Below are 25,432 nucleotides of genomic sequence, written 5' to 3' on the forward strand. Positions count from 1 at the left end.
CCCTCGTGTGCGTACAATTTTATCATCGAAGGTTTTAAATCTGTCCTAAAAGTCTTAAGTTTTGTGTCTTAAAAGGGATTTCCAACATTTGAGTTATAATTGTAGCTTATTTTTTTAAACTCTGGCGACATTCTCGTCAGATTAGCAAGATAAGCTGCTGGTGACTAATACCGAAATTTTGAGAATGCGAACGCGAAATTTTTTCTAATGACGTTTTGATACCAATTCGAAATTTTGATAATAGTTCGCAATTTTGTTAACAACTCATCTCTTCTGAAGAACAATTGAACTTTCCCCTCGTGCAGATATGTATCGCCTCACTCCTTTAATTTACAATTAATCGTTAATCATTAACGATTAAATTTCCTCTCCATGCATGTATTTAGCATCTGCCTGACTACATATTCGCATCGCAATGCCACAGATTAGCCTTCAAACTATCCCGACAGGAGGAAAGTGCCAGCCGTGATCGGGTTGTCCAAGTCAAAGTGTCGATCAGGTTGAGTCGTCGCTGATTCTTGAGCCATTTAGGTTGTGGATTTCTGCTAGCTACTGCTGCTGCTTCTGCTTTTCTGGGGATGATGATGATGATGCAGAGGAGCGGATGGATCCATCCACAACTCTTAAATTCGGATCTGGTTGGAAATTTTCTCAGTAAACTTTTAGCCTGCACCCGGATAACTTTCTCCCTCCGAGGAGAATGCACCAAACTCCAACTTTTCCTCCACTGCAAGCTCACATTCTGGAATCTCGCCATTCACTACGAACGAACGATACAGTATAATCAACAACCAACTTATAATTATTATTGTTGTGAAAAATAAACACAAAGTATTCAAGTTGGACGAAGAAGTAATTAACGAATAAATAACATACCGCTGTGTTTTCAAGTAATTAAAAGAAAATTATAACAATTTAAGCAAAGAAAAGTTGCGCCACGGTGAGAATACTCGAAACTTGCGGGGGAGGAAACTTTCACTGGGAACAAAATTCATAAAATATAATTAAAACAAGAGTGAATTTTGTAATTAATTTGTACACTCCGCACGACGTGTTTATCTATTTAGCTCCCCGATTGAGACAATCTCGTCTCAAAAGACGGCATTGTGTACACATATTTCTTCTCAGTGGGAGTAGCTTGCTGGTGGTGAAAGCTGGCGAAAAAGTGATTGCAAGATCTCCAACCCGAAGCACATCAATCCACACGCTCTGTTTTTTCTTCTATCTAGCAAGATGGGAAGCCAGGCTACTTTTCGGCATAAACTTGGCCCCCAGTGGATCCTCAAGTGCTTATTTAGTTGCTCGTACCTGCTTGTGATTCCTGAACTGAACCAACCCGTGTAAGTCACAATATATACGTGCAAATCTATAAGTTTTAGGTCAGGATCGAATTCATTCATCTAAATTTGATGAATAATTTATTGCGGAAGGAGTATAACATTTGAGTTGTTGATTGAGAATTTGTTTGGGTGGCGTGGCGTGGCGTGGCATTGATTGGAGGAAGGAAAAGGAGGAAAGTTGAATGGGAGAAAGTTAATAAAAAACGAGACAGTCTTATTTAAATTAAGGATTCAGGATGAGAAGAGCCAACTTTCCATGAGACAAAATTCGTTTGTTTTCATGTTTTCCTTTGGTTTCGCTAGAATATATGAGGATACGAATAATGTGCTTTGTGGTTGCTGAATTTATAGTGTGGTGGATGGAGGACTCGCTGGCTTTTTGGCAGACTGGTGGCTTCACTGACTAAAAATTTAATATAGTTGGCTATTGACGAAATATGAATCTGCCTTTTTACATAATTTGTCTGGCTGTAATTTAACCCTTTTGATTGCATATCTCGTTCATGAATTCAAGGGCCAGGATTCGTTACACAATTAATTGCAAATTTGTGCACTGGAAATAAAAGGCAACCCTGGGAATTTGCCAACGAGCAGTGTTACGAATTCCATTGTTATTAAAAAAGGTTGCATAATTTTCTAATTTGTGCCAAATTACGTAACAGGAATGGAGGAACTCTGGAAGACCTGGTGACGCTGGATCGCCTTCTTAAGGAAGGTATGACCAATTTGGAGATATTTCTAGTTTGAATACCTGCGAGGAATCTTCCCTTAAGGTTTTCTAACTATGGTTTAATTGTTTTCCTATGTTTTACGTATAAAGGTTACGACCGAAGAGCTACTCCGACCAACCACTTGAGTAAGTTAATTGATCTCGAGGCTTACCTAATTGATTAATATGTCTGGAATGCTGGGAATTAATAATAGATCAAAAGCTTAATTTCAACTTGGTTTGAAACTTATTTCAGATAACACAACCCCGACACGGGTAAAATCTCGAACAAATACCAGTGCTACATAAAATATGCTGTGAGATTATTTATGTGAAACTAGATAATTTATATATCTTGCTTCCATATACATATGTAACTATAGGTATGGTGTGAATTATTTGTGCGAAGTTTTGGCAGGTAATTTGCAAACACTTATTCTTCTGTATTTACTATGGCGCAAGTTTTTCACGCCTAAGTTGCAATAATTTTCTCCTAATTACTTTTTCAGCCCTAACCCATTGACTATGGTAAGCTTCTCTTAAAGTGAAACTATATATTTACATTTCTTAGGAAATCAGGCCACATGCTAAAATAGTCTAAAAATAGAAATCCCTGTTCATTTTCATACTTAAGGTAAATGGGCACCATTAACGCAATCAATCAATCAATCAGCAAAGTTTTTTCGTCCCACTCTCCGATTTATTCCGCAATGCTGCATTATTCCACTAAAGACTTGAACATTTATGCGGATTAAAAAAAACTTTTCTAATTCCTACCTTAGTATTACATAAATTTTCATATTGCAACCTCGTGCCCGTTAAACAAGCCGAGCACATTTTCAAGACCTTAATGACCGCCACGCTTTCAATTCCAAGTCACAATTGGACCCGAACCTCGTTTCTTTCCTTTACTTTTCAGCTACATTTAAAATTGTCGTATCGTTTCACGACTCGCATAAGTATCCCCTCAACGACTCTTCTCTCCGCTGGTGACCCCATGCTTCACGTAAACGTGCACATTCATGTCGGGCAGAATGGCGAATTGAATTACTTTCATTCCCCAAGTTTTTGTTGTACATAGCAAATTATTTTACACTCAATTTATTTATATAAAACTATGTACATATATACATAGAAAACTCTAATAACTGTCCTGTCATAAGGCATGTATATAAATGTGATCAAACCAAGCAAATATGTATGTATGGGACGGACATTATCATATCACACAAGGTGAAAGCAAGTGGTGGCGCAACAAAGTGGTCGAATTACTGCACTCACCGATCCACGACCACTCTGCTGTTTGTCAGAGATAATGTTGGAAATGTGGTTTGCCTCGTCTAACTGACACATGATACGTGACGGGAAATGGTATCATTTTCCCTTCCCTTTCTCTCGCTCGAGTCAAAAATCATATAAGTGATCCAACCTTTCCCAGGTCTGAGTCCGTATTGAACTCGCAAATAAATAATACCCACGCCGTTATTTGTACACACGGCTTTTGGTTTGCTTGTAGTTGAAAGTAAAATGGAAATCAGAGCAGAATAGGATATTGTTTGGTTAGATTTGCTTTCTTCTTTTTTTCTCTTCTACAAATGCAATCATTTCAAGAATACAAATTGGGGAGTAGTATGTGTGTCAGTTGTTAGCAAGTAACACGGGGATGGATGTGGATCATTCAATTTTTGGCGTATTTATGAATCACAGTCCTCCCTGGATGGGGGAAATATACGTCGGGAATATTCCCCAGAGAAAGTTTAGCAAGGCAACTCTCTGCCAGGACAGGTTACATGTGTTGGCGACGTTGCAATAACACCTCCTGCTCTGACAGTCACCTTTTCCCTTTGTCCGCATCAGACGGTGCCACCCCGTGGAAATTAAACCAGTCGGTGGAAGCAAACATGCCAAGAACTCCTTTCTCTTGCATCGACACTAATGGGCAATTAACACGAGGCTTAAGTGACCATCATCTATCTCGCGGTAGACAGTCGTACCTTCTTCTCCTAAGCTTTTGCTAGACCTTGGTAAATACCACGAAGGCAAATAATTACCCAAGACATGCATTGCAAGGAAAGTAAGAGAATTTTCGGTTGTGTGCGTAGTAGTCTAACGTACATAACACTCTGGTATTAGTGCTACAGATGTGGTTTATAAAAATCCTACTGTTTGCGTGGGATTCTGCTGGTTGATTTCTGGTCCACGGTCGAGAAAAATGGGGTTGGGAGTAAAATTGCGCTTTGATTTGTACTTGTATTTGCGTACAGGACTACAAAGTGGATCTGTACCTAAGACAGCAATGGGTTGACGAACGCTTGAAGCACAAAGACATCAAGCGTCCAATGGATCTCAACGATCCGAATTTGGTGAAAGCGATTTGGAAACCTGAAGTCTACTTTCCCAACGCGAAGGACGCTGATTTCCAGTTCGTCACGGTGCCAAATGTCCTCGTGAGGTTTGTTTATCAATTGATATCTGTTACATAGGGCCAAAAATATCCATCTACGGATCCTGTTATTAATCTCGGAACGTTTCTGTGTAGGATTCACCCCGATGGAAAAATTCTGTACATGCTCAGGCAAGCAGATACATTTTACATTCGTGTTGGTAGTGTAGTCATGATCTGTGTTTTCGTATAATTCTGATTTATTTCCATTTCAACTTTTTCGATTTCTTGTTTTTTTTTATTTTTTCGGGAGAAAATATAAAAGGATCGACAATCAATCGGACCGAGTTAACCTGCGACTTATCTGTTTTGTTTCATTTTTCTGACACAACTGGCAGGCATGATAACCCATTTAGGTTCAAAGTCATACTCGAGTCAGTCCATTATTGGATCGTATCAAGTTTCCAGTCTATGTAACGTTCCTTTATTTTGTATGCTTGTGTGAGTCTCAATTCCGCCCAGGTTTGCTTGCACCTGTAAGGAATAAAGAGAATTTGTAGATACGCGTTCTACTTTTGTTCCTTTGTTAACATTACTTTAAATGGGAAAGGTTTCTCCGTAAGTTTATTGTCCAGAGGAGACTACGATAAGCTCCGGATTTTGCACCTTATAAAATAGAATCTCTCGCAAGTCTGAAAGATTTATGAGATCGACTTTGGCTGCAGCTTTCCGTCTGCGTCTGGCTGGCTTTATAAGTAGTACTTTCACTCATGTGGCAGACCGTGTCTAATTTCTATTCTTATTTTGTGCTCCTGTATGTAATGAACCAACAGGTTAAAAGTCACTTTCTCCTGTATGATGGACCTGTCCAAATTGTAAGTTATATATTCTCTTTATTGTCTAAAGCGAAATTTAGCGAGTATTATATTCTCTCTCTTTGATTACAGTCCGCTTGACCGACAAATATGCAGCATGGAGGTGGCAAGCTGTGAGTGCTTTCTCTGTTTTTCTCTCTGTACAAGTAACTCTTCTAACAAGGGAGGTATCCCAGCGTATGCTCGCAGATTTTGGGCAAAATAGTGCTAATCTATCACAAATTTGATTAACATCAAATTTGCAAAAGACACAGTCTGCCAATGCTCAGATTCGGCATAGATATTTGCATCCGAGGTGGAGAAAGCGCGCAGACGTTAGGGCGTGTTTTCTCCTCTTCGGGTGCAAATATCTCCGCCAAACCTGAAAATTAGTGGATAGTGCCTTTTGCACATATCATATTAACTAATTTGCGATCGATTGACACTAATTTGCTCAAAATCTGCGAGCATTCGCTGGAAGACCTCCATTGTAAGTTAAGTCCGTGCCTGTCACACAAGCGAATATTTCCTCCCTTGTTCTACAAAGTAAAGGGGGATAACATTACTTTAAATACGTGATCATGAATACAGAGAGGACCAAAGTCTGTTTGATCTCTCGTCGTTCCATTCATTTTTTATCATGTGAAACGAGCTCGTTTTTCACAGGAAGTGTGGTGTAGTTATGCTCTGCTGGATGGAGGTGGTGAAAACTGGGCATGAAATGAATAGCATAACAATTGCAGGGTTATTTCCCACTGGAGTCCTATACTCGAGCAGATTACCAGATGTATTCAAACTTTTTTGTCTTCAGCAGTCTGCGTCTTTCTTATTGAATAACTTGTCAAACTGGAGAAAATCCGTTTAGAGATGATCCATCATTTCTCGCCCTGCTTATCTCCGCTGACACAGTCCCTTGCCCACCAAAGTGCTCTCGTCCCTCCAAAAAAATGAAGACAAGGTCAGTCGTCAAATAACTAAATTGATAACGCTACTAGATACGCATGGCGTGAGAAATGGAAACATGAGACTCGTTTTTACAGCATTTGCAATCTTTCGTGTTTATATCTAGAATTGGAAACAGGTGGGGTAAACTAGGACTTGTAAATATTTCCTAACATTTACAATCTTTCGTGCTTATTCACCGATTACGCTTCAATGTAAATGCGGGTAATCAAGTTACCCGCAAAAAGCGGGACAATCAGCATCTCTGGGTCACGGATGCGATACTAAAACCGAAAAACTTTCTCCTCCTTCTTCTGAATGAAGAAGTAAATGGGACCTTCTCTCCCTTTGAGTTATGTGCGTGCGTAATGATGATGACGGCGTCGTGTGTTCGTTCCACACCAGCATCACGACAAGGACGGTTTGTAACGTCGTCCCACCAAGTAAACTACACGACTAAATAACTCGTTACGTTTGCAAAATGCAAATGCCCTTGCTTCCACGATGAAGAGAAGGAGGAAATTTTTGCAAAAAAGTTTCGCTAGTGAGACACACACATGCAGGAGGAAATTAAAGAAAGAGCTGCTTTCATTTAAGATAGGAGACATTAATCCTTTAAATTGCTTCATTGCAAGAGAGAAAGTAAGTCGGACTTGAGATTCCGTGTTGTTTGGCTACTTGGTTGATCGGTCCGTGTTGTGTCCGAATTGGAGAAAGTGAACGGCAGCAATGAGCGAGTGGATGGAATGGGTTGGCTTCCTTGAATATTTAATAACTGAATCTTCCCCTCTGCTTTCTCCTCTACACATTCATGATCGAGGGACATGCTAGCCAGATACCAGGCTCAGGAGAGAGAGAAGTCTGCATGTAAGAGGGTCATGGATGGGAGATGTGTCTTGCTTGAGAAAGATGGATGTGGGTCAGTGGATGTCAACAAAAGCTACGATCCACGTCGCTCGAGTGGTTTGTTTCTCTCTAGATTTCTTCTTCTGTCGAATCGAGAAAGTTGTGCTGTTGGTTTAATCCTGAATTTGTTTCCTTCCGTCTCAGGATTACGTTTTCTTTCCGACAAAATTACAAAATCTGCCATCTGATCTACTCAAGGCTCTGCTTGAAAAATAAACAGTTCTCACTCACTCACTATAAAAATACTCTTTTCTAATGCGTATAAAAAAACTGTGAAATCCGAATGTTGCAATTTAAGAAGAAGAAAAAGAAACAGAACGATTTAATAAAATCCTCTCTGAATGGCTTAATCGCTTAAGACTCGAATAATTCAAGCTTGGTTGGAAGGATTCTAGTCCGATAATCTATAAATCTTGGACAAGCAAGAGGAGGAGGAGGAAGGAAAGTCTATGTTAAATTTTCTCTACCCACGAACGAAACGGAAGACACTAAAGAAAACATTTTATTTGAATGAAATCATTCAACTATACATACATTAAAGGATTTGAAACCTAGTAAAAGGCTTTTCAACGAAATTTGGTAGCATTGTAATGGCCGAAACATTTTCAATTAGTGAAATAGAAAGAGGAGTAAAGTTGAAGGAGGATTTATAGCTATGTAGTTTTAAACTGGATTTATGCACACGTGCACATATGTAGATGAAGATTTCGAACCTTAATATTTCAAAAAAAATATGACAACTATTTATTCATTTTCTATTGCTCTTAGAGTGAAATTTTTGTTATTGACACTAGAAAAAATGCCCCACAAACCAAACCCACTGGATTTACACGAGTAGCTGAAGATTTCAAATATTTTAAGAATATGACAAATATTTATTTTCTATTGCTCTGAGTGAAATTTTTGTTATTGACACGACACCGGAAATATAAAAAATGGGGTGAGCCCCACAAACCAAATCCTTCTCCCAGAGGAAGTAATAAGCAAAAAGGCTGATTTATGTTTTAAGCTGACATTTGTTAGTTAGCTGGTACTCTAAAAGCGTACAACCTGTTAGTCTAGCCGAGTAGGCATTTTTTCTGCAGAAAACTCGTGACGCAACAAATAAATAAATCCTTTCTTTCCATCACTCCTCAGTCAGCAGGATGCATACCAAGACCAAGCTGAACTGGCGGACTTGATAAGACAAGCAAAAATTAGACTTTCTATTTTTCAACAAACATAAAAAAAACTCTAATGAATAAAATCAATTGGTCTTCTCCTCCCCCAAGAAAATTGTATTTTCAAAGAAATCTAATTTTCTTTCATGTAAGTGGAATTATAAATATTTTTCTTCGCAATAATGCCTCATCTCATCTCACTTATTAGCACTCAGTAGTTGAATTTTACTTCAAAAAGTCAACTACAGTCTTTTAAGTCAAAAGTTGGCCCAAAGTAATTCAAAGAAGTCTACATCCAGCCACCTAACTATGCTACGCTCCACTATTTCCACTCGAATTAGACGAGGACAACACACACACGAGAAGAAGGAGAGCATCATTAGTATTCAAATCGTTCGGAAGTTGGATAAAAGGTTGCAAGGACCGAATTCAATGAAGGAAATGCTATTTGCTTCTTGATCTCATCCTCCTCCGCTTCCTATATTCACTTCATTTTCCATCTTTTACTTATCTCATTTTCCACGCCAGCTCAGCTCAGCAGCTTAATCTCGACCTCCTCTGCTCTCCCTTCCACTCAAAAATATGTATATTTCGTCATTTTTTTCCACTTTCTCCGTCTAAAAGTTGGCACGTCGTGGTCTAATTTGGACGGCTCGAGTTCCTAAATATTATTAGTTGATATTTACTTACTTATTGTCATTTTTTTCAAATTTCACGAGTATAAAAGTTGAGAAAAAGTTGGAGTAAGTAACATTAACAAGCAGCGCGTTGATGAAGGATAGTGGCCGCGGAAGCGTGGGGACAGGGGGACAATGTTCCACGATTATTCGATGTCCCCAGCATCTTCCCCATGTTGTATAGACCCCTCCCTCCCCTATCTCGCAATGTTAATGTCCCAGATGCCCCCACAGCTTCCGCGGCCACTGACGAAGCCTGCTCTTTTTCCGTGCTCAATCATCAATCACGCCCTTTTATTCAACCCGAGTAGTCGGAGGTCAACATCTTGAAAAGAACTAATTTGACAAAAATCGAAAAGCTACAAAAGTATGTGACACATGACAAATTTCACAATACAAATTGAATCTGACTATATTGTTCAGCTCAGCATCTGGTCACTCGCTTGTCATATTTATTATTGTTCGAGTCACCGACTGTGAGTGAGGGAGCGAGTGAGGGGACCTTCATCAATCCAAGTCATCCTTTCCAGTTCATCCGTGAAAAATTGTTTTTGCCCATTTTCCGAGAAATGTTCTCCTAAAACGGTCGTCTCCATTTGAAGACAAAGTGGCATTCATTCATATCACATCAAAAGCAAAGTGGTTCAGCCCAAGTTGGAGAGTGAGTGAACCACTTTCACCGTGACGAGGAGAGACAGTTGTGCTCGAAAGGGAGCACACGGCAATTCTAGAATCACGGCGAAGTTTAGGAATCCATGAAATCCAAGTTGGTGGAAATGTTTCTCCAATTTCTCAAAAAAAAACTTTCTCTCCACCACTCTTATTTTCACCACTGTATGAATTTCCTGATTTGATGGAGAACTTCATGTTGATGATGATGATGCACGAGGAGTGTGCTTTACGTGGGTATAAATGTTGATGCGCTCTTCTGCGTGATTGTCAGAAAAAGTATGGGAATGACAAATGAATAAACGTTCTTTTTACTAACCATGGGATGTGAGTGATGGGTGCTTGAGGATGAATTCACCAGCACAGACAACACGACTTTCGCCGGGAGTCAGGGTTCCGTTTAGTGCGGATTTGCTGCATTTCTTGCAGTGCAAAACGAGAAATCTAAGGTGCAAGAAACTGGGAGAAAGTGCAAGAAATAGCACAATTTAGCCATATGAAAAATAGCGGCGGAGCATAGTTCTTGCGCCTTGCATTTCAAAACAGCCTGAAGAAACCACTTTCTTGCGGTTATTTCTTGCAAGAGGTTACTTTACTTGCACTCGAAACACTGCTGACTAAAAAGTTGTGAAGTTGAGGGAATCTTTTGTGCAATATTTTCAAGAAGTGGTTGGTAAGTGATATATTTCAAGGACTGAATAACAAATCTAAATTTTTACGATTCAACTGGATGGTGGTGGCATGCAAGTTTTCTTTGTGAATATATTTTTCTCTCTTTACCGCTCTAAAAGTCGGAATTATGTGAAGCCGTGCATCTCACCATGCTCAACTGAGGAGGAGAAATGTCATCATTCCGAGAAAATTAAAAAAAGCGAGGAGCTGATAAAAGAGGAGGATGCAGGAACAGGATGCATGCGGCTTCTCCTCCTCCTTTCAAGTAAATAGCTCTCTGATGTGTGAACTCTGATGTGATGGGAAGCTAGACTGAAAGAATTTCATTTGTCGTGTCACTCCGTGCATGCAGAAATAGGGCGAAAATTGGTCGAAATAAAAAAAACGTGGTAGGTGGCACCGGACGGCGAATGCTGCGCCACGTTTTTCGACAGGCAGGTACTGACCTTCGCAGTCAGTCAGTCAGTCGAACTGGTCAGACAGCGCAGTAGTCATGTTTGCACGTCTTTTTTGTTGCACTGTCCCTGGCGCGACGAACATGACATGTTCACTCACGCCCTCATGAGACAGCATACCAATTCCCTCATGCTGGATTATGCAATAGGAAAAGAAATGCTAAAATTGCAGAGTAAATACTTTGCCAGCGAATACTTTGTTTTTGGGATCAGTTTCATTCTTATGTTCAGTTCAGACTCAAAATGGAGGTCTGCCAGTGTACGCTCTCGGATTTTGACCAAGTTAGTGTCAATCGATCTCAAAGGATTAAATCCGCCTAGCCCCTCTTTTTGGGTGGGTCATAAAACCAATGAAGACCTCCAACGATTTTGCTAATTTTTTTATATGGTGTGATACAAGTATCGAAGTGTCATGTCCGTGAATTTCGTGAAAGAGGCATGCCTTGAACTCCCGTACTAATTATTTTAGTGGTGGGGGTTTTTACATGTATTTAAATGAGACAAATACATGTGCTAAAATCATGATAGGACAAAGTCATGGAAGACCTCCAACGATTTTCTTCAAACTTTGCACACTTAATTATTATATAAATAAGCATATTTTGTCAAAGTTTGGTGAAAGAGGCATGCCTGGTTCGGGTGCAACATGCGTAAATGCACAAAAAATCATGAAAATCGTCGTCGTTTTGATCAAAACTATTAAAGTAAGGTAACCATGTCACCATTTGATGACATGTAAAAAAAACTATTCCAAGCAGGGCCGGCATCTCTTTATGGAAATGTCTTGTCTGTCCGTCTGTCCGTATCCATGATAACTTTAGAACGGATTCGAATTTCGACATGCGGGTTTCGCCAACTTGTTTCTAATTTTTCAAGTAAGGATGAGTTCGAAGATGAGCCTTGTAGGTCATAAGGTCATGGCGCCACCGTGGTGAGATAAATGGTCAAATATATCGAATTTTTTGTTTCGACCGTTCTAGACGTAGTTTTGGGCGGGGATTTCAGAAAGCGATATGGTTTTGACGTGGACCGTGTGACCGTGTAAACGACGCTAGAACGGAAGTCGAAAATGTCGAATTTTTTGTCTTGATTGTTTTAGACAGTTTTTTTGGGGGGATTTCAGAAATCGATATAATTTTGACGTTCCATGACCCTGTAAACGACGCCAGAACTGAAGTCGAAAATGTCGAATTTTTTGTCTTGATTGTTTTGTTTGACGTAGTTTTGGACGGGGATTTTCTGCATGGTTGTGATGTGCCATGACCGTGTGACCGTGTCGCTTCACCCCTTTCCGTAACGATTTATTCACTAAAAGCCGGACTCTTAATAAATGATTTCGTGATATGCAAAGAGCATCTGGAGGATGAAATTTTTAAACTGCGACATGGATTCAATTGAAGTCGAAAAGACTTACTCAATGCTAACAGGAAGCAAGTTAAGATGGTTTACCACAAGAAAACTTGTAACAGGGAAGAATTCCTCATAGATTTCTCCAATATCGGCACTCATCAACTCAGATTATGAGATGTAACTAGAAGTGTCCATGGCCAGTCTAACAAAGGACACTCACGACCTGTCGTTTGAGTCCAGGGTACCCACTATGTTTTTTAGAATCTACTAGGACCCCAGATGAAGGATTCATTCATATTTCCGTGTAAAACTCATATTTGGCGCCATGGCGTGGTGCCAAATTCGCCAAATTTGATGGTTTTTCATTTTAAAACCGCCGTAACTTTTGAAATCCTGGACGGATTTTCAAAATTTTTGGCAAAAATCATGACAAGGAGTTCAACTTTCGTATTCTGTGAAATTTTTTCCAAAATTATCGCTTTTAACTTTTCGCAAAATTTCGAAATTTTGGGTTCGTCGAAAAAATGCTAAAAATATCTCAAAAATTAAAATTTTTTTATTTTTATTTTTTTCTCGAAAATTTCGACTTTTCTGATCATTTTAAGCATAAAATTTTAAAAATCCGACATAAACTGCAAAAGTTATGGGGGTTTGAAATTGGTCGAAAATGCAAATTTTTAAGTTTGGCGCCACGCCATGGCGCCAAATATGAATTTTACACAGAAATATGAATGGATCCTTCATCTGGGGTCCTAGTAGATTCTGAAAAACATAGTGGGTACCCTGGACTCAAACGACAGGTCGTGAGTGTCCCTTGTAAGTCTTACCAAACATTGTGAAAGGAATAGCCAGAGTTGAGTCGGGTGCCCATTTTTTCGGGTTATTCTTGGCCCGATCCGTATGAATCGGATCGGGCTTTTTTTAGCGTCCAAACAGTCAACATGGGACACCTGGATTTGGTTGTGAATTTTTCATCCATAACGACGTGCCGGATTTGATAAGAATGAAGTTGTAATCTCGGTTTAGCAAACGTCGTTATCACATCGTGTGGATTAAATTCACCCCATGAGGACGCAGACAGGAAACAATTGTAGGATAGTACTGTCTCTGCAAAAATGGGGCAGGAACCCTTGTTTGTTGTGGACATATAGCTGCAGTAATTAATCCACCTTAACTACCATCAGACAACCACCCCCAGAAAACTGCCATCAGATATTAAGTCTCATTGGTTTGAACATGTTCGAACTGAACTTGCAACTAGATACACTGATATGGCAGACGGAGACTTCGGTTACGTTATTTTGGGTCGCAGAGACAGCATCGATGTTATCTGGGCGCACATGCACGCCCCCGCGTGCGCACAACTTATTAGAGCACCAGTGCTGACTTGACACAACTCATGGACCCTGTACTGAGCGCACAGAGGGGCAATGTCCCTACGATTATTCGATGTCCCTATCACCTGTCCATGTTATACAAACCCCTCCCTCCCCTAACCTGCAATGTAAATGTCCCCAGATGTCCCCACAGCTTCCGCAGCCACTGATGTAGTGCATGTTCGAACCAAAGCGACCTCACCCAATATCTAACTTCACTTTACTTAAAAGTGAAGTGCAAGTCCGCACGGGTATGCAGGGTTGGCCACTTTAAAGTGAAGTTAAAGTGAAGTGGAAGCCACTTTCGCTTCCGTTGCGAAACATTTATCTTCATTTCTCATGCCAACAAACATTTCCCATTCCATATATAGCTTAATATTGATTGATACAATTAAAAATTGATTCGATGCAATTATGCACAATCCCACTCATTTTCATGAAAATCAAATAAGCTCTCGCCCGGCGGGAGACGGGCTTATACGCCAGTATTAATATATTGCATCATCAATTTTTCTTCATAACGACATGACACTGTGAAATACTTGCATCACAACAAACATATTTTGCTTGGAAACCCTTCAGAAATTGGTAATTATTCACCACCCAAAAAATGCCCTTAATTTCTGTGGTGAATTAATCTGCAAGGGAGAAAAATCCACCCAAAACGATCACCATAACAGATACCGTCCTTTGATTAATATGAAATTTGAGAAAGCTACGATCTCCTAATGTTCAGGTTTGGCAGAGATACTTGCATCCGAAGAGGAGAAAGTGCGCAGTTAATTTAGAAAGTGCGAAATTTGTCAACTTTGGGACGTGTTTTTCCTCTTTGGATGCAAAATATCTCCGCGAAAAATGATCATTGGCAGATTTGGTTTCTGGCAAATTTCATGCTAATTAAATTTTCCATCTATTGACACTATCTTGGTCAAAATCGGGGAGCATTCGCTGGGAGACCTCCATTCTCAGTTTCTTACCATTAGGTAGGACACACATACCCCCACAGCAATGTAAGATGTGGAAGAGTTGTTGAAGAATCTCAAGTGCACATAGATTTGGAAACTGCTGTTGCTGAAGTTGTACTTGCAGAGAAAGTGTGAAGATGAAGAGAAACAAGATCTCCTGATTAGGATTCGTGTCTCGGTCTCTTCTATTTTCTTCCTCTTTTTACTAAATAAAATCCACTCAATGCCGCCCAACATGGGGAAAGAATGAGGGAGTAAGTACCACTTGTAAATGTGACTCGAGACGGTCTGGCTCTTGTCAATTTCTCCTTTGATCGTAAATCATTCGATTATTGATATCTGTACTGGTTCGTCTCACATGTGCGTACATCTTTTTTCTTGCTTTTACTCCTCCTGATGCGAGTGTCGCCGTCAATAAGTCGCTCTGAAAAGATACAAGCTCACTTCGTTACTCATAAAAGAAACACTTTCAATGGGACACACGGCATGGCATGTGACATGTGAAATGTGAAATAAAATAACAAGAAGTCCGACCAAACGCTAAGTTATAAACCTAAGAAAGAGATAGCGTACCCTGTACATTTATAAAATTCATGATGCAGCACAATATTATATCATCACGCAGCCTGGTAGAAAATTATGGTCTCTCTCTCTCCTCTGGTTTACGGGTACAACAAATTTAAATAAACTCCCAGAGGATTGTTCCGCTACGTCTTTTCCTTGCTCAGCAAAATGTTAAAGATGTTTCTCCCATTTATTTATGATGAGTGGTGTAAGTATGACTAAGGTAAAAAGGAAGGAAGAAAATATTACACCTCTGTCAGAGACACTCTCATTTTCCCCGCTGCCCAAACCTCTGTGTCTAAACACATTTTAAAATTTAACATAAAACGCAGGGTTTTCTGGTTTTTAGGGTAACGATCTTACAGTGTCGGACAGATGTCTACGTCCACATAGTCGCGTCAATTTCATTTTCAAATTGTCACTGAACTACTGAACCAATTTTCATCATTGATATATCAAATTCTCACAAATTTGACGTAATTTCATAAAACATATGAGTTATTTCTGAAAATTCTGGGAAAACTGAGAATCATAGTGCAGAGCGAGAGAGGATGAAATTTGAGCGGACAAAAGTCTACGTCCACTTCACTTTAATTGTCAACAACAAAAATCTCTCCAATTTATAAAATCAGGTAACTTAATAAATCTATCAATAACATATGCCGCATTAATTTTTAAATAATTTTCTTCCAGAAAAATATGATGGCGTCGACACGCAAGGAAATTCCTATCGCTATTCGAGATCTTGTCATTCAGGACTGGAAGGGTGGACAAAAAGGGGGCTGTCGCAGAGACAAATATGGACCAAGTATAAATTAGCAAGGACAACCATCCAGACAATCATTAAGAACTTTAAAGCTAATGGTTCAGTCCAAAACAAGGTCAGAAGTGGTCGAAAACCCATTTTGGCTCACCGAGAAGTACGCCACGTGCTCAACAAAGTCAACGTTACACCCTCACTTAGTGCTCCAAAGCTATCTACCGAGATCAAGGAGATGTTCGGCAAACAGGTTAGTCCTATGACCATCCAAAGAACACTGAATAAGGGAAATTTGAAATCCCACAGAGCAGTCCGGAAGCCTCTTATTGTACCGAGGAATGCAACCAAACGAGTGAAGTTTGCCAGAGACCACATTTCCAAGCTACAAACATTCTGGGACATATTTTATGGACTGACGAGTCAAAGTTCAATGTCTTTGGGTCAGATGGGCGTCGTAGAGTGTGGAGATATCCAAAAGAAGCTTTGAATCCAAAAAATCTCAACCCCACAGTTAAGCACGGCGGCGGGTCGGTAATGGTGTGGGGATGCATGGCTTCAAGTGGGGCAGGAAAAATGGAATTTATTGACGGAATTATGGACCAATACAAGTACCAGGGAATACTTGACCGTAATATCCAGGAATCTGTTCGAAAACTTGGACTTGGACGACGATTTGCCTTCCAACAAGACAACGATCCGAAACACTCTGCCAAGTCCACCATGGAATACTTCAAGAAAAAAAAATTCCGAAGCTAGAATGGCCTCCCCAATCTCCAGACTTGAATCCCATTGAGCATCTGTGCGACCACATTGAAAGAGAAATAAGAAAACAATCTTTTTCAGGAATTCCGGGCCTTAAATCCAGAATTCGTGAAGTTTGGGAAACCATTTCTGAAGATGTGACCAAGAATTTGGTAAACTCAATGACTCGACGCCTTGAAGCCGTCCTTAAAGCGAACGGAGGCCCAACCAAATATTAAAAATTAATTGTTATAACATTCCTTATAAATTACAGTTTTTTTTGTATGTTTTCTCTGACTGGACGTTGACTTTTGTCCATCCAATTGTTTTCATTTTGAATTAAAATACATCTCTGGCCTAAAATAAATTTTTTAGCGGAAAACTAATAATGTGCTATGAAATTACGTTAAATTTGTGAGAATTTGATATATCAATGATGAAAATTGGTTCAGTAGTTCAGTGACAATTTGAAAATGAAATTGACGCGACTATGTGGACGTAGACATCTGTCCGACACTGTATCTGCAGAATAAGTAGGAGAGCGAAAAGCAACGTCTTCTTGGCACTGGATGAATGCAGGTGGCAGATCCCACTGGGTGCAAATGTTTAATGACCTCGTTTACGAAAGACTAGTTTAAGACTGATCTCCGCCCCTTGACGGGAACTTGCTTATTATTCGAGAAAACGACACCACGCAAAGTTTGGGCAGCTTGCATTTTCTTGGAGTGAAAGTGAGACGTGTCCTAATTCATTTTCCTTGTGCATTGTTGCGTCAAGGTGAGTGAGATTGTATTCATCTGCACTCGGATAATTCGCCCCATACCACAATCCACAAGTTTTAGGTGGGTCGGTTAGGAAATGATGAGTACATTTGTGAAATTGGATCCATCCGACACAACCTTCATGACTTCATGACTTGACTCGAGTGCTTAGTGTCAGATCGGATAACGGTTATGCTTCGTTCTTGTTGTTGTCTGCTCTCCGACAACCAGGAAACTCTAAACTGGAGTGAAAGACCAAGTATTTTAGTATAACAAATTTAGGTGAAAGTATGTGAGGAAACGGCCCAGATGGATGGTCCATTTTCACGGCATGCAGACTTTTTACTCTAAATTTGACGTGATACATACATCCATCTCAATCTGTACTTTGTGGGAGGGGAAATTGAGCGACGTTAACAAAGAGGATGCTGTCGTGTAATTTGTTAAAAGCAGGCCTGCCATGATTCTAATGGGAATTCGATAGAAGAAGTTGAGTAGCCTGGGCTTAATTTTCCACCATTAATTTGATGTGGCTTTGACAAGCAGGAAGATGATGTGCTCCTTTTATCCACAGTACACGGAATAAAATAACCCTGCTGTATATTTAATGAAGGAATCTTTTCCACGACGTGCGCTGTCGTCAATCCCTTTATAAATTTTTTTTTCGAGAGGTTATGCAAATCTAATCAAATCGATGATGATGATTCCTACCAGAGATTGAAATGTAATCAAAATTTAAGCCGGCCTTGTGGTTCTTTTCTTTTTTGCAGTTTCGAAGACCGTGGAGGAATTAATCTTGGAGTGGAAACTGGAAAACCCGATAACCACGGGGAGTCTGCAAATGACTCAATTTGCAATGGTGTGTAATGCCAAGTTTATATAATTTTATAAGAGCTTAATTATTATAAAATTAACCCTTCACAACATGTAAAAGTCTCATTTTTCGTGTATTTGTCAAGGTGGACATTATCGCTGCCAAATGTCACGAAGCCTTCCAAATTGGTAAGTATTAAGTAGTTCTTGTGTTCTTTTTATATGAACTGACAACTCCCAACTTGTAATCAACTTTGTCCTAATCATATTTATACACTCGGCGCATGAACCACAAGTGAAAAGACTGGATGTCACATAGAAGGAGAAAGTCAAGAAGTAATTTATTTACTGAATGGAAGCCGTTCTCCGGAACAATGAGTAGGAAGGACACAATGCATATGAGCATCAAAAGAAGAGAACTCATCTCTTTTACACAAAAGTGTGAGGAAGAACGGTTTTTAGCCGGGTTAGAGCTTACGTAGTGATCATGTCTGTCCGTCCGACTCTTTGCAAACTTATCCGGTTGAGATTTGTGACACGTGTGGTCAGTTTGGGTCGAATGCGGAATAAGTTTTGAAGATCAGTGGTCAATATGACCACAGGGGGTCATATTGGTCGGGTGGGGTCATTAATTCCGTATATTTGGCATGGTCGTAGTAAACTATTACTATTACTCGGGCTTTATGAAGCCTCACATTCACTGTAGGAATAGGTTTTGTTCTAAAATAGTTTGAACATTTTTTCGACCTTTGAAAAGTAGAGAAATCAAGAAAAAACTTTTTTCTCATTTTCCAAATATCCTGAAAACGGACTACGCAGCTATGTACACTGGCCCATTTTTAATCGGAATATACATTTTAATAATGTTACAAACCACACATCTGTCACTCCGTTTCTTGAGCCAAACCACGTTTAACCTGAACAAGAAATTAAGTTGTTGCGGTCCAAAAGCAATTTACTTAACGTTAACTTACGATTAGATATTTAGTCCCACGCAGCTCCCAATTTTATCGAATTTCTGTCAACAGGACGTGAAATTATGCTGTCTTGGGGCAAACGTATCGATAATAATAAGTAGAGCAAAGCGGAAATTAGTTTCTTCTTAACCACATTTCAAAGCGAAGAACAGGATGTCACTTCATAAGTCAATCCGAAAATATGTGAAAAAGATGAGCTTTGTGAAAGTGAACATCAGGTGGAAGACATGCTTACACAGAAAATTGAATTCTGACACGTATTCCCAGGATTTAGTAAAACTTTCAGCCCCACACTGTATCAAACTTGCCTGGCTGCAATGGCGATGGTGGTGTCAAATAAAGAAATTAAATAACTTCATGTTATACCCCTCAAACCAAGCTCTGTTGAGTTCAGCGTCATGATGTCGAGTCGATTAGTGTCAAACTCTCTCCGATGATGAAATAAAGTTGCGGTTTTCCAGCCTGAGTTTGCTATCTAGTCCAAAAATCTGTGGGCGGATTTGTTCATCCGTCCATTCGTTCCTGTAGTATTTTTCACTGAAAAATTTTCAGGAAACATTTCTCATCAAGTTTCCGCAACCGCATGCACGTGCACATGTACCTAAGTGAAGTTATATTACATGTAGTGCGGAGGAAAATAATCAAAGTAATGATCAAAGCTTTAATCCCGTGCGTGTTAACTTTTGTATTTTGTAGGCAACTATTCCTGTTTAGTGGCCGAATTCCACCTGGCCAGGCTTCTGGGATTTCACTTGGTTCAAAGCTATCTTCCCACCATTCTGATGGTGGTCATCTCCTGGGTATCTTTCTGGATGGATGTCAACTCTGTTCCAGGTCGTGTCACGTTGGGCATCACCACGCTCCTCACCGTCTCGTCCAAAGCCACAAGTTAGCCAGTTTCCTTCTCTCTTCTCTCCGATTTTTTTTTTACAGACAGAGAGATTTCCTTCTCAGAGCTTTATCAAACCCATAAAATAATCCCACCACCGCTGAATTACGTAGCGCACACGCGATATCAGTTTAACTTTCACCACCACTCGCACTCTCCTGCCTCCACTTTAACTTTCTCAACTACTTGATGTCCAGCAGAACTTTATGCCAGTTCCCATTCTTTCGCTCCCTCCTCGTCCGACCGTTGGATTGTTATGGGTTGAATTGTTTTTATGAGGCTCGCATGGTTTTCGGGAAGTGCAGCTGCTGCAGGAGAAAGTTATGGCGGCAGGCAGGGTCGCCCTGACCCCAAAAAAGACTGATAATGAAGGGCTCCCAGCGTATGCTCTCCGATTTTGAGCAAACTAATGTCAATCGATCGCAAATTTGATTGGGACGTTTGCAAACGGACTTGCAAGATTTTGTAAAATTTGCATTTGCATTTGATTCTGCCAAATTTGCACGTTCTACCAATGCTCAGGTTTGGCGGAGACATTTGCATGAAAATAGGATAAAGAATATTCGAAAAAGTTGACAAAGTTTGCACTTTCTAAATTTACGGGGCGCTTTCTCCCTTTCGGATGCAAATATCTCTGCTAAAACTGAACATTGGGAGATGGTTTCTGTTTCAAATTTCGTCTTAATTAAATTTGTGATCGATTGACACTAATTCAGTCAAAATCGGGGAGCATACGCTGGGACACCTCCATTGTGAGGTTTAGTTTCTTGGTGTGGAGAAAGTGAGAAAAGAGTGGAAGATAGGCCCAGAATTTATGGAATGATAATTGAACATTTTATTTTTCACTATCTTGCGGTGCAGACGTTCAGGAAAACATTGAATCCAGGTAAGCCACTTGGGGATAAGCCAATAAACTTGTCCAATAATTTATGAAAAGAAAGAGGAAGTCTTAAGAAAATCACTTTCTCTTTCTATGTTTCCAGCTACGTCAAGGTAATAAATTCTGTTTGATATAAATATTTTATTGTTGAAATTTTTCATATAAAAAGTATTCCTTTTCCGGCAGGCTATAGACGTGTGGATGGTATGTACACATCTAATTTAGCAGTTTACAAAATAATATTTAAACGAGTTAGTTAAAGTAAAATATGAAATTTCTTCTCCCAATGTAGGGAGCTTGTACAGGTAATTTTATCCATTATTCCTACGCTTTAAGACTTTTATAGAGTATATTCCACACATTGTTCACTCGTTATCAGAGTAAAGTCAATCAGAATTCGATCCTGGGAAATTTCTCCACTTTACGTAATTACATCTTCAAAGTTAAGAGATTTCAAGCACATGCTGCCAAAGTGCAGTGTGAGAGAATTGAATTAATATTGAGTATCTGGCATATGTAGCGAATCAAGGTCTGCTGTGCATGAAATGCCTGTCGAAATTTTCATTATGATCGCAGTCATTCGAACAAATATGCAGTTTCTACACTTTTTATGAAGTTGACTAACTTACTAACAAGTTTGGATAATGAAGATCGTGGATCTTGGAATGACTTAAATTTTCATAAATGTTCCCACATTTCTTGAGAATGAATAACTATTTGCCGCATAAATTATTGAAATCAATAATTGACCAATTATTACAACAATTGCTGCATTCAATTCCTCTTCCAGCCTTTGTATTCCTGGCTCTGATGGAATTCACGGTGGTGAACTATTTGTGGAGGAAAGAGTACCAAATGCATGGACAACGAGGGGCTGGTGGTGGTGCCACTTCCGGTTCCTCGAGAGCCGCCGTTATGCTTTCTCATAGCATAGGAGGAGATCCTAATTCAGGGCGGTGCGACGGCCATGATTCACCAAAAGGTCAGGCAACAGCCGTTAGTGAAAGCGGGTGCGGTGACGGCTCTTCACTACCAACACCTCCAGGAAACGTTAAGGTAGGCCTTTGCTTATTTATGTGAATCTGACGATGGAGGTCTCCAAGCGTGTGCTCTCAGATTTTGAGAAAAATCATCACAATTTTCAAAAATGTGATTTTCAAATTTTCAAAATCACATTCTGAGAAAAACTAGTGTCAATCGATCACAGATTTGATATTTTCAAAATTAACTACCTGCTAATTCGCTGGTTTGGCAAAGACATTTGCATCCGAAGAAGAGAAAACCTGCCCGAAAATTTACAAATTTTACACTTTCTAAATTTACTGCGCGTTTTCTCCTCTCCGGATGCAAACATATCTGCAAAACCTGACCATTGGCAGATTCTATCTTTTGCACATTTCACATTAATTAACTTTATGATCAAATTGACACTACATTCGTCAAAATCGGAGAGCATACGCTGAGACATCTCCATTGTGAGTTTTACACCCAAATCTTGTAATGTAATTGAATTTTGCTTTTATGCATATCTAGACCTCATCTCCAACGACTGGGGTTGGTGGGGAGAATGCAATTGGTGGAAATAGCTGGGAATTGAAATACGTGGATAATCCCAACCACCACCAATACCACACAACAAAGGCCAAAGACAAATGCAAGTTCTACAACTATGACAAACAAAAGTCTTCAACGACCTCGCTCTCGGTGGACGGCTTGAAACGGAATAGAAATTACCAGGAGTTAGCCAAAAGTATTGACGAGTGCTGTAGAGTAATGTTCCCTCTGGCTTTCTCCATATTCGTCATTTCCTACTGGATCTTGTACCTGTATCTGTAAATCCAGTGGACATATGTATATGTAAATGTACGGATTTACGTTAGCAACACAATCGAATGGGGGTATTCATTACCAGTTCGCATTTTTGCATTGAAAATCGCAACATAAAAAATGGCGAACTTTGGATATGCTCAAGTTCGCACATGAATTTCCAACCCAAATTTTTTTGCTAACGTTGCGAACTCGTCGTGAACACCCCCAATATTTTAAACAGGGAAGGATTACATTATTATTGCTTGCTACCACCACAATGACAATGCTTGTTTCAGAACGAATCCAAGTTTCTAACTGCAAATTAATTTCGAAAGTTTGCCTTTCCAACACAGTTCAAACTTAGTTTAATCTTTATCCTAGTTTTAATTAATTTTCTCGAACTGTAAGTTTAAGAAAGTTTGATTTATAATCTTTCATGTGGAACTACTTGTATTGTGTTTTTGTAATTTTATTAATGAGCAAGTAGCGAAACGGGAGTAGTGAAAGCAAGAGATTATAAAGTAAGAAAAGTCGGATGCAATATTTTTCATCGAGTGAAATCCTTCTTCGTATATATTGTAAACAGTAATCATAAGCATACTAGAAAATAATTATGTATTATTCTGTCTCTAAAAAAATCTATCAGAAAAACAAACAACAATTTTCCGCAACAAAAAAATTTGCGTACGTATAATGAACAAAAAAAGTATTTTGTTTTTGAAAGATTATTCGTTTTTGTTTGATGAATAATGAACAAGTTTTGTGTATGGAAAGAAAGTTGTTTTCTTGTTCAGGACGAGATTTACTCACATTTTGTAAAGTTTGCTCAGTCAAACCACTCACCCTTACCTTTTAGGAAGAGGAAGAGGAAGATCGTAGTAAATAATTTACCGTTGTAGATTGGATGGGAAACAAAGCCCACAAGATTTCAATTTGCTTTTGCTCATGGACAAAAATCAATTTCGATTAGACTTTAATCTTATCCTTAGTCAAATGCAGTTAGCAAGTAGTAGTTTCAATCTTTAATGGATTAAATGTCAGTCAGATCAAGGTGGAGAAAGTTATGTATCAAAATTTTGGTAAACATGGGTAAATTTAATCTCTTCACTTTAATCGAATCTCTAATATTACATGTAAAATGGATAACTGAAATTTAGTTTGGTAAGAGCTAAATATGCTAAATTCTTAAGGTTTTCGGGATAAGATTAAGCGAAAACAAGGAGACGATCCTTAATTAATCAAGTTACCTGAGAGCTCCACTTTTGGAGATGAATTATTCAGCAAGAATGTCGGATCAAATTCTAATAGCTGTGTATGAAATCCATCGCGTCTTATGAAGGATCCAGACGTTAGTCTTCTTTAATGGGATTAGACTTGATTCTTCTCATCCCGTAATTAATTACTTAAATACTCACATAATAATCTTATTGAAACTGAGGCACACATGTAAGTTAAGTTCTGATCATATGTGTCATGTCATATGTAATAATGGAAGAAATATAAACGTTGTTTTATTTACAAATTTTAATCCAAATATGTATGTTGAGAAGGCTAAAATCGTATATTCTTCATATTCATGCGCTGCAAGGTTGTTTATCCATTTTGCACTTTCATAAATTGCTAAACATTGGATTAGCTCAGATCGGGAACAGTGTGTAATAGTTTCCAAGTCTTTTTGGAAAAAAAGTTTAAATCAAATATTTCTGAGTAATATGTGCGGCATATATGTACGACTGTCGAATAATGAAATTGGACATTTATTATAAGAATTTGTAATAACTACGTAGTTCCGAGTCGGAACTTCCGGTACGTTTTTTTTGAGTGATTATCTTAAGGTGCTACATTATTTGAAGTATTTATAACACAGGCTTGGATAGGCTTCACATTTTGGTTGGTCATCTCTCCATTTTGACAAAGTGTTTGTCAGACAACTTTTATTTCCAGCTTTCTCCAAAGCTGTGTGAATTTGTTTTAGGATCTTGTTTTTCTCCAATCCTTAACAGGCACGAAAACAAACAAACGTTTCACTGATTACTTTCCCAACTTTGAAATAATTACTTTCTGAAAAACTTTGAGGACCTGAAAACTTAGCGAGACTTTTGCTTTTACTTCAATTAAATTAATTGGTCTTGTCTGAGACGGGATTTATCGGGGAAAAATGGGTGAAAGTGGCACTTTATTTTTGTGATTGAGATTAATTGTAACAATTGGGCAATTATTGTAAAGTTTTTTTCATAAACTAAACCTTTTGACTGAACGTTTGTCGATCTATACCTGATTGGTCACACAGGATGAAGTACATATTGCATTACACTGTTTTTTAACCCCTACAAAAAATCATTTCCAATTCAACTTGCATATCTTCAAAAATCTCATCCTGGAGACAATTGCAAGGAAACTCAACGAATAACGGTGTGCATTTCAATAGTGGCCGAATAGAACGTTCCATAACATAACCTAACATAAATTTTATTGAAATTTAAAATTAGCATATGCACGTCTCGAGTTCTAAAAATATCCAACTGCTTCTCCGAAATAAGTCTTTCCACACCGTCAATTTGCGATCGAATATTATTCTACTGATCGCTTAATCTTCTTTTTTAACATTTAGTCACATCCACAAGAACGCGAAGCGAATATGGTCCCATTTGATGCATTCTCATCAGAAATCATTTTTAAATGCGAATTTTAGATTTGCTGCAAAAAAGCACAAACCTTTTTCTTGCATATAATTTGCCATAGTGAAATGACATACATATTGATTATTTCTTGTAAGATAA

At 38.9% G+C, this 25,432-nt stretch overlaps 1 protein-coding gene across 1 annotated transcript; it reads left to right on the forward strand.

The window, feature by feature from the left end:
• Positions 1-650: 650 nt before the first annotated feature.
• On the forward strand, positions 651-24,186 carry LOC110858556 (glycine receptor subunit alpha-4). Its single transcript, XM_022107373.2, has 19 exons — positions 651-1,340; positions 2,003-2,055; positions 2,161-2,196; positions 2,306-2,325; positions 2,433-2,467; positions 2,559-2,577; positions 4,314-4,501; positions 4,589-4,624; positions 5,266-5,307; positions 5,380-5,420; positions 18,055-18,143; positions 18,244-18,286; positions 19,771-19,962; positions 20,825-20,849; positions 20,947-20,956; positions 21,030-21,047; positions 21,136-21,148; positions 21,634-21,899; positions 22,377-24,186. The coding sequence occupies exons 1-19, from the start codon at positions 1,234-1,236 to the stop codon at positions 22,677-22,679; spliced, it is 1,536 nt and encodes a 511-aa protein (XP_021963065.2). The 5' UTR covers positions 651-1,233; the 3' UTR covers positions 22,680-24,186.
• The last annotated feature ends 1,246 nt before the right edge of the window (positions 24,187-25,432 follow it).

This window comes from Folsomia candida, unplaced genomic scaffold, assembly GCF_002217175.1.
Source record: "Folsomia candida strain VU population unplaced genomic scaffold, ASM221717v1 Fcan01_Sc021, whole genome shotgun sequence".
Classification (NCBI taxonomy): Eukaryota; Metazoa; Arthropoda; class Collembola; order Entomobryomorpha; family Isotomidae; genus Folsomia; species Folsomia candida.

Excerpts from the sequence above, each read along its gene's own strand:
- LOC110858556 (XM_022107373.2), top strand. The coding sequence starts at position 1,234 with ATGGGAAGCCAGGCTACTTTTCGGCATAAACTTGGCCCCCAGTGGATC. Across the intron at positions 2,197-2,305 it reads TACTCCGACCAACCACTTGA|ATAACACAACCCCGACACGG; the intron begins GTAAGTTAATTG and ends AACTTATTTCAG. Across the intron at positions 5,421-18,054 it reads CAGCATGGAGGTGGCAAGCT|TTTCGAAGACCGTGGAGGAA; the intron begins GTGAGTGCTTTC and ends TCTTTTTTGCAG.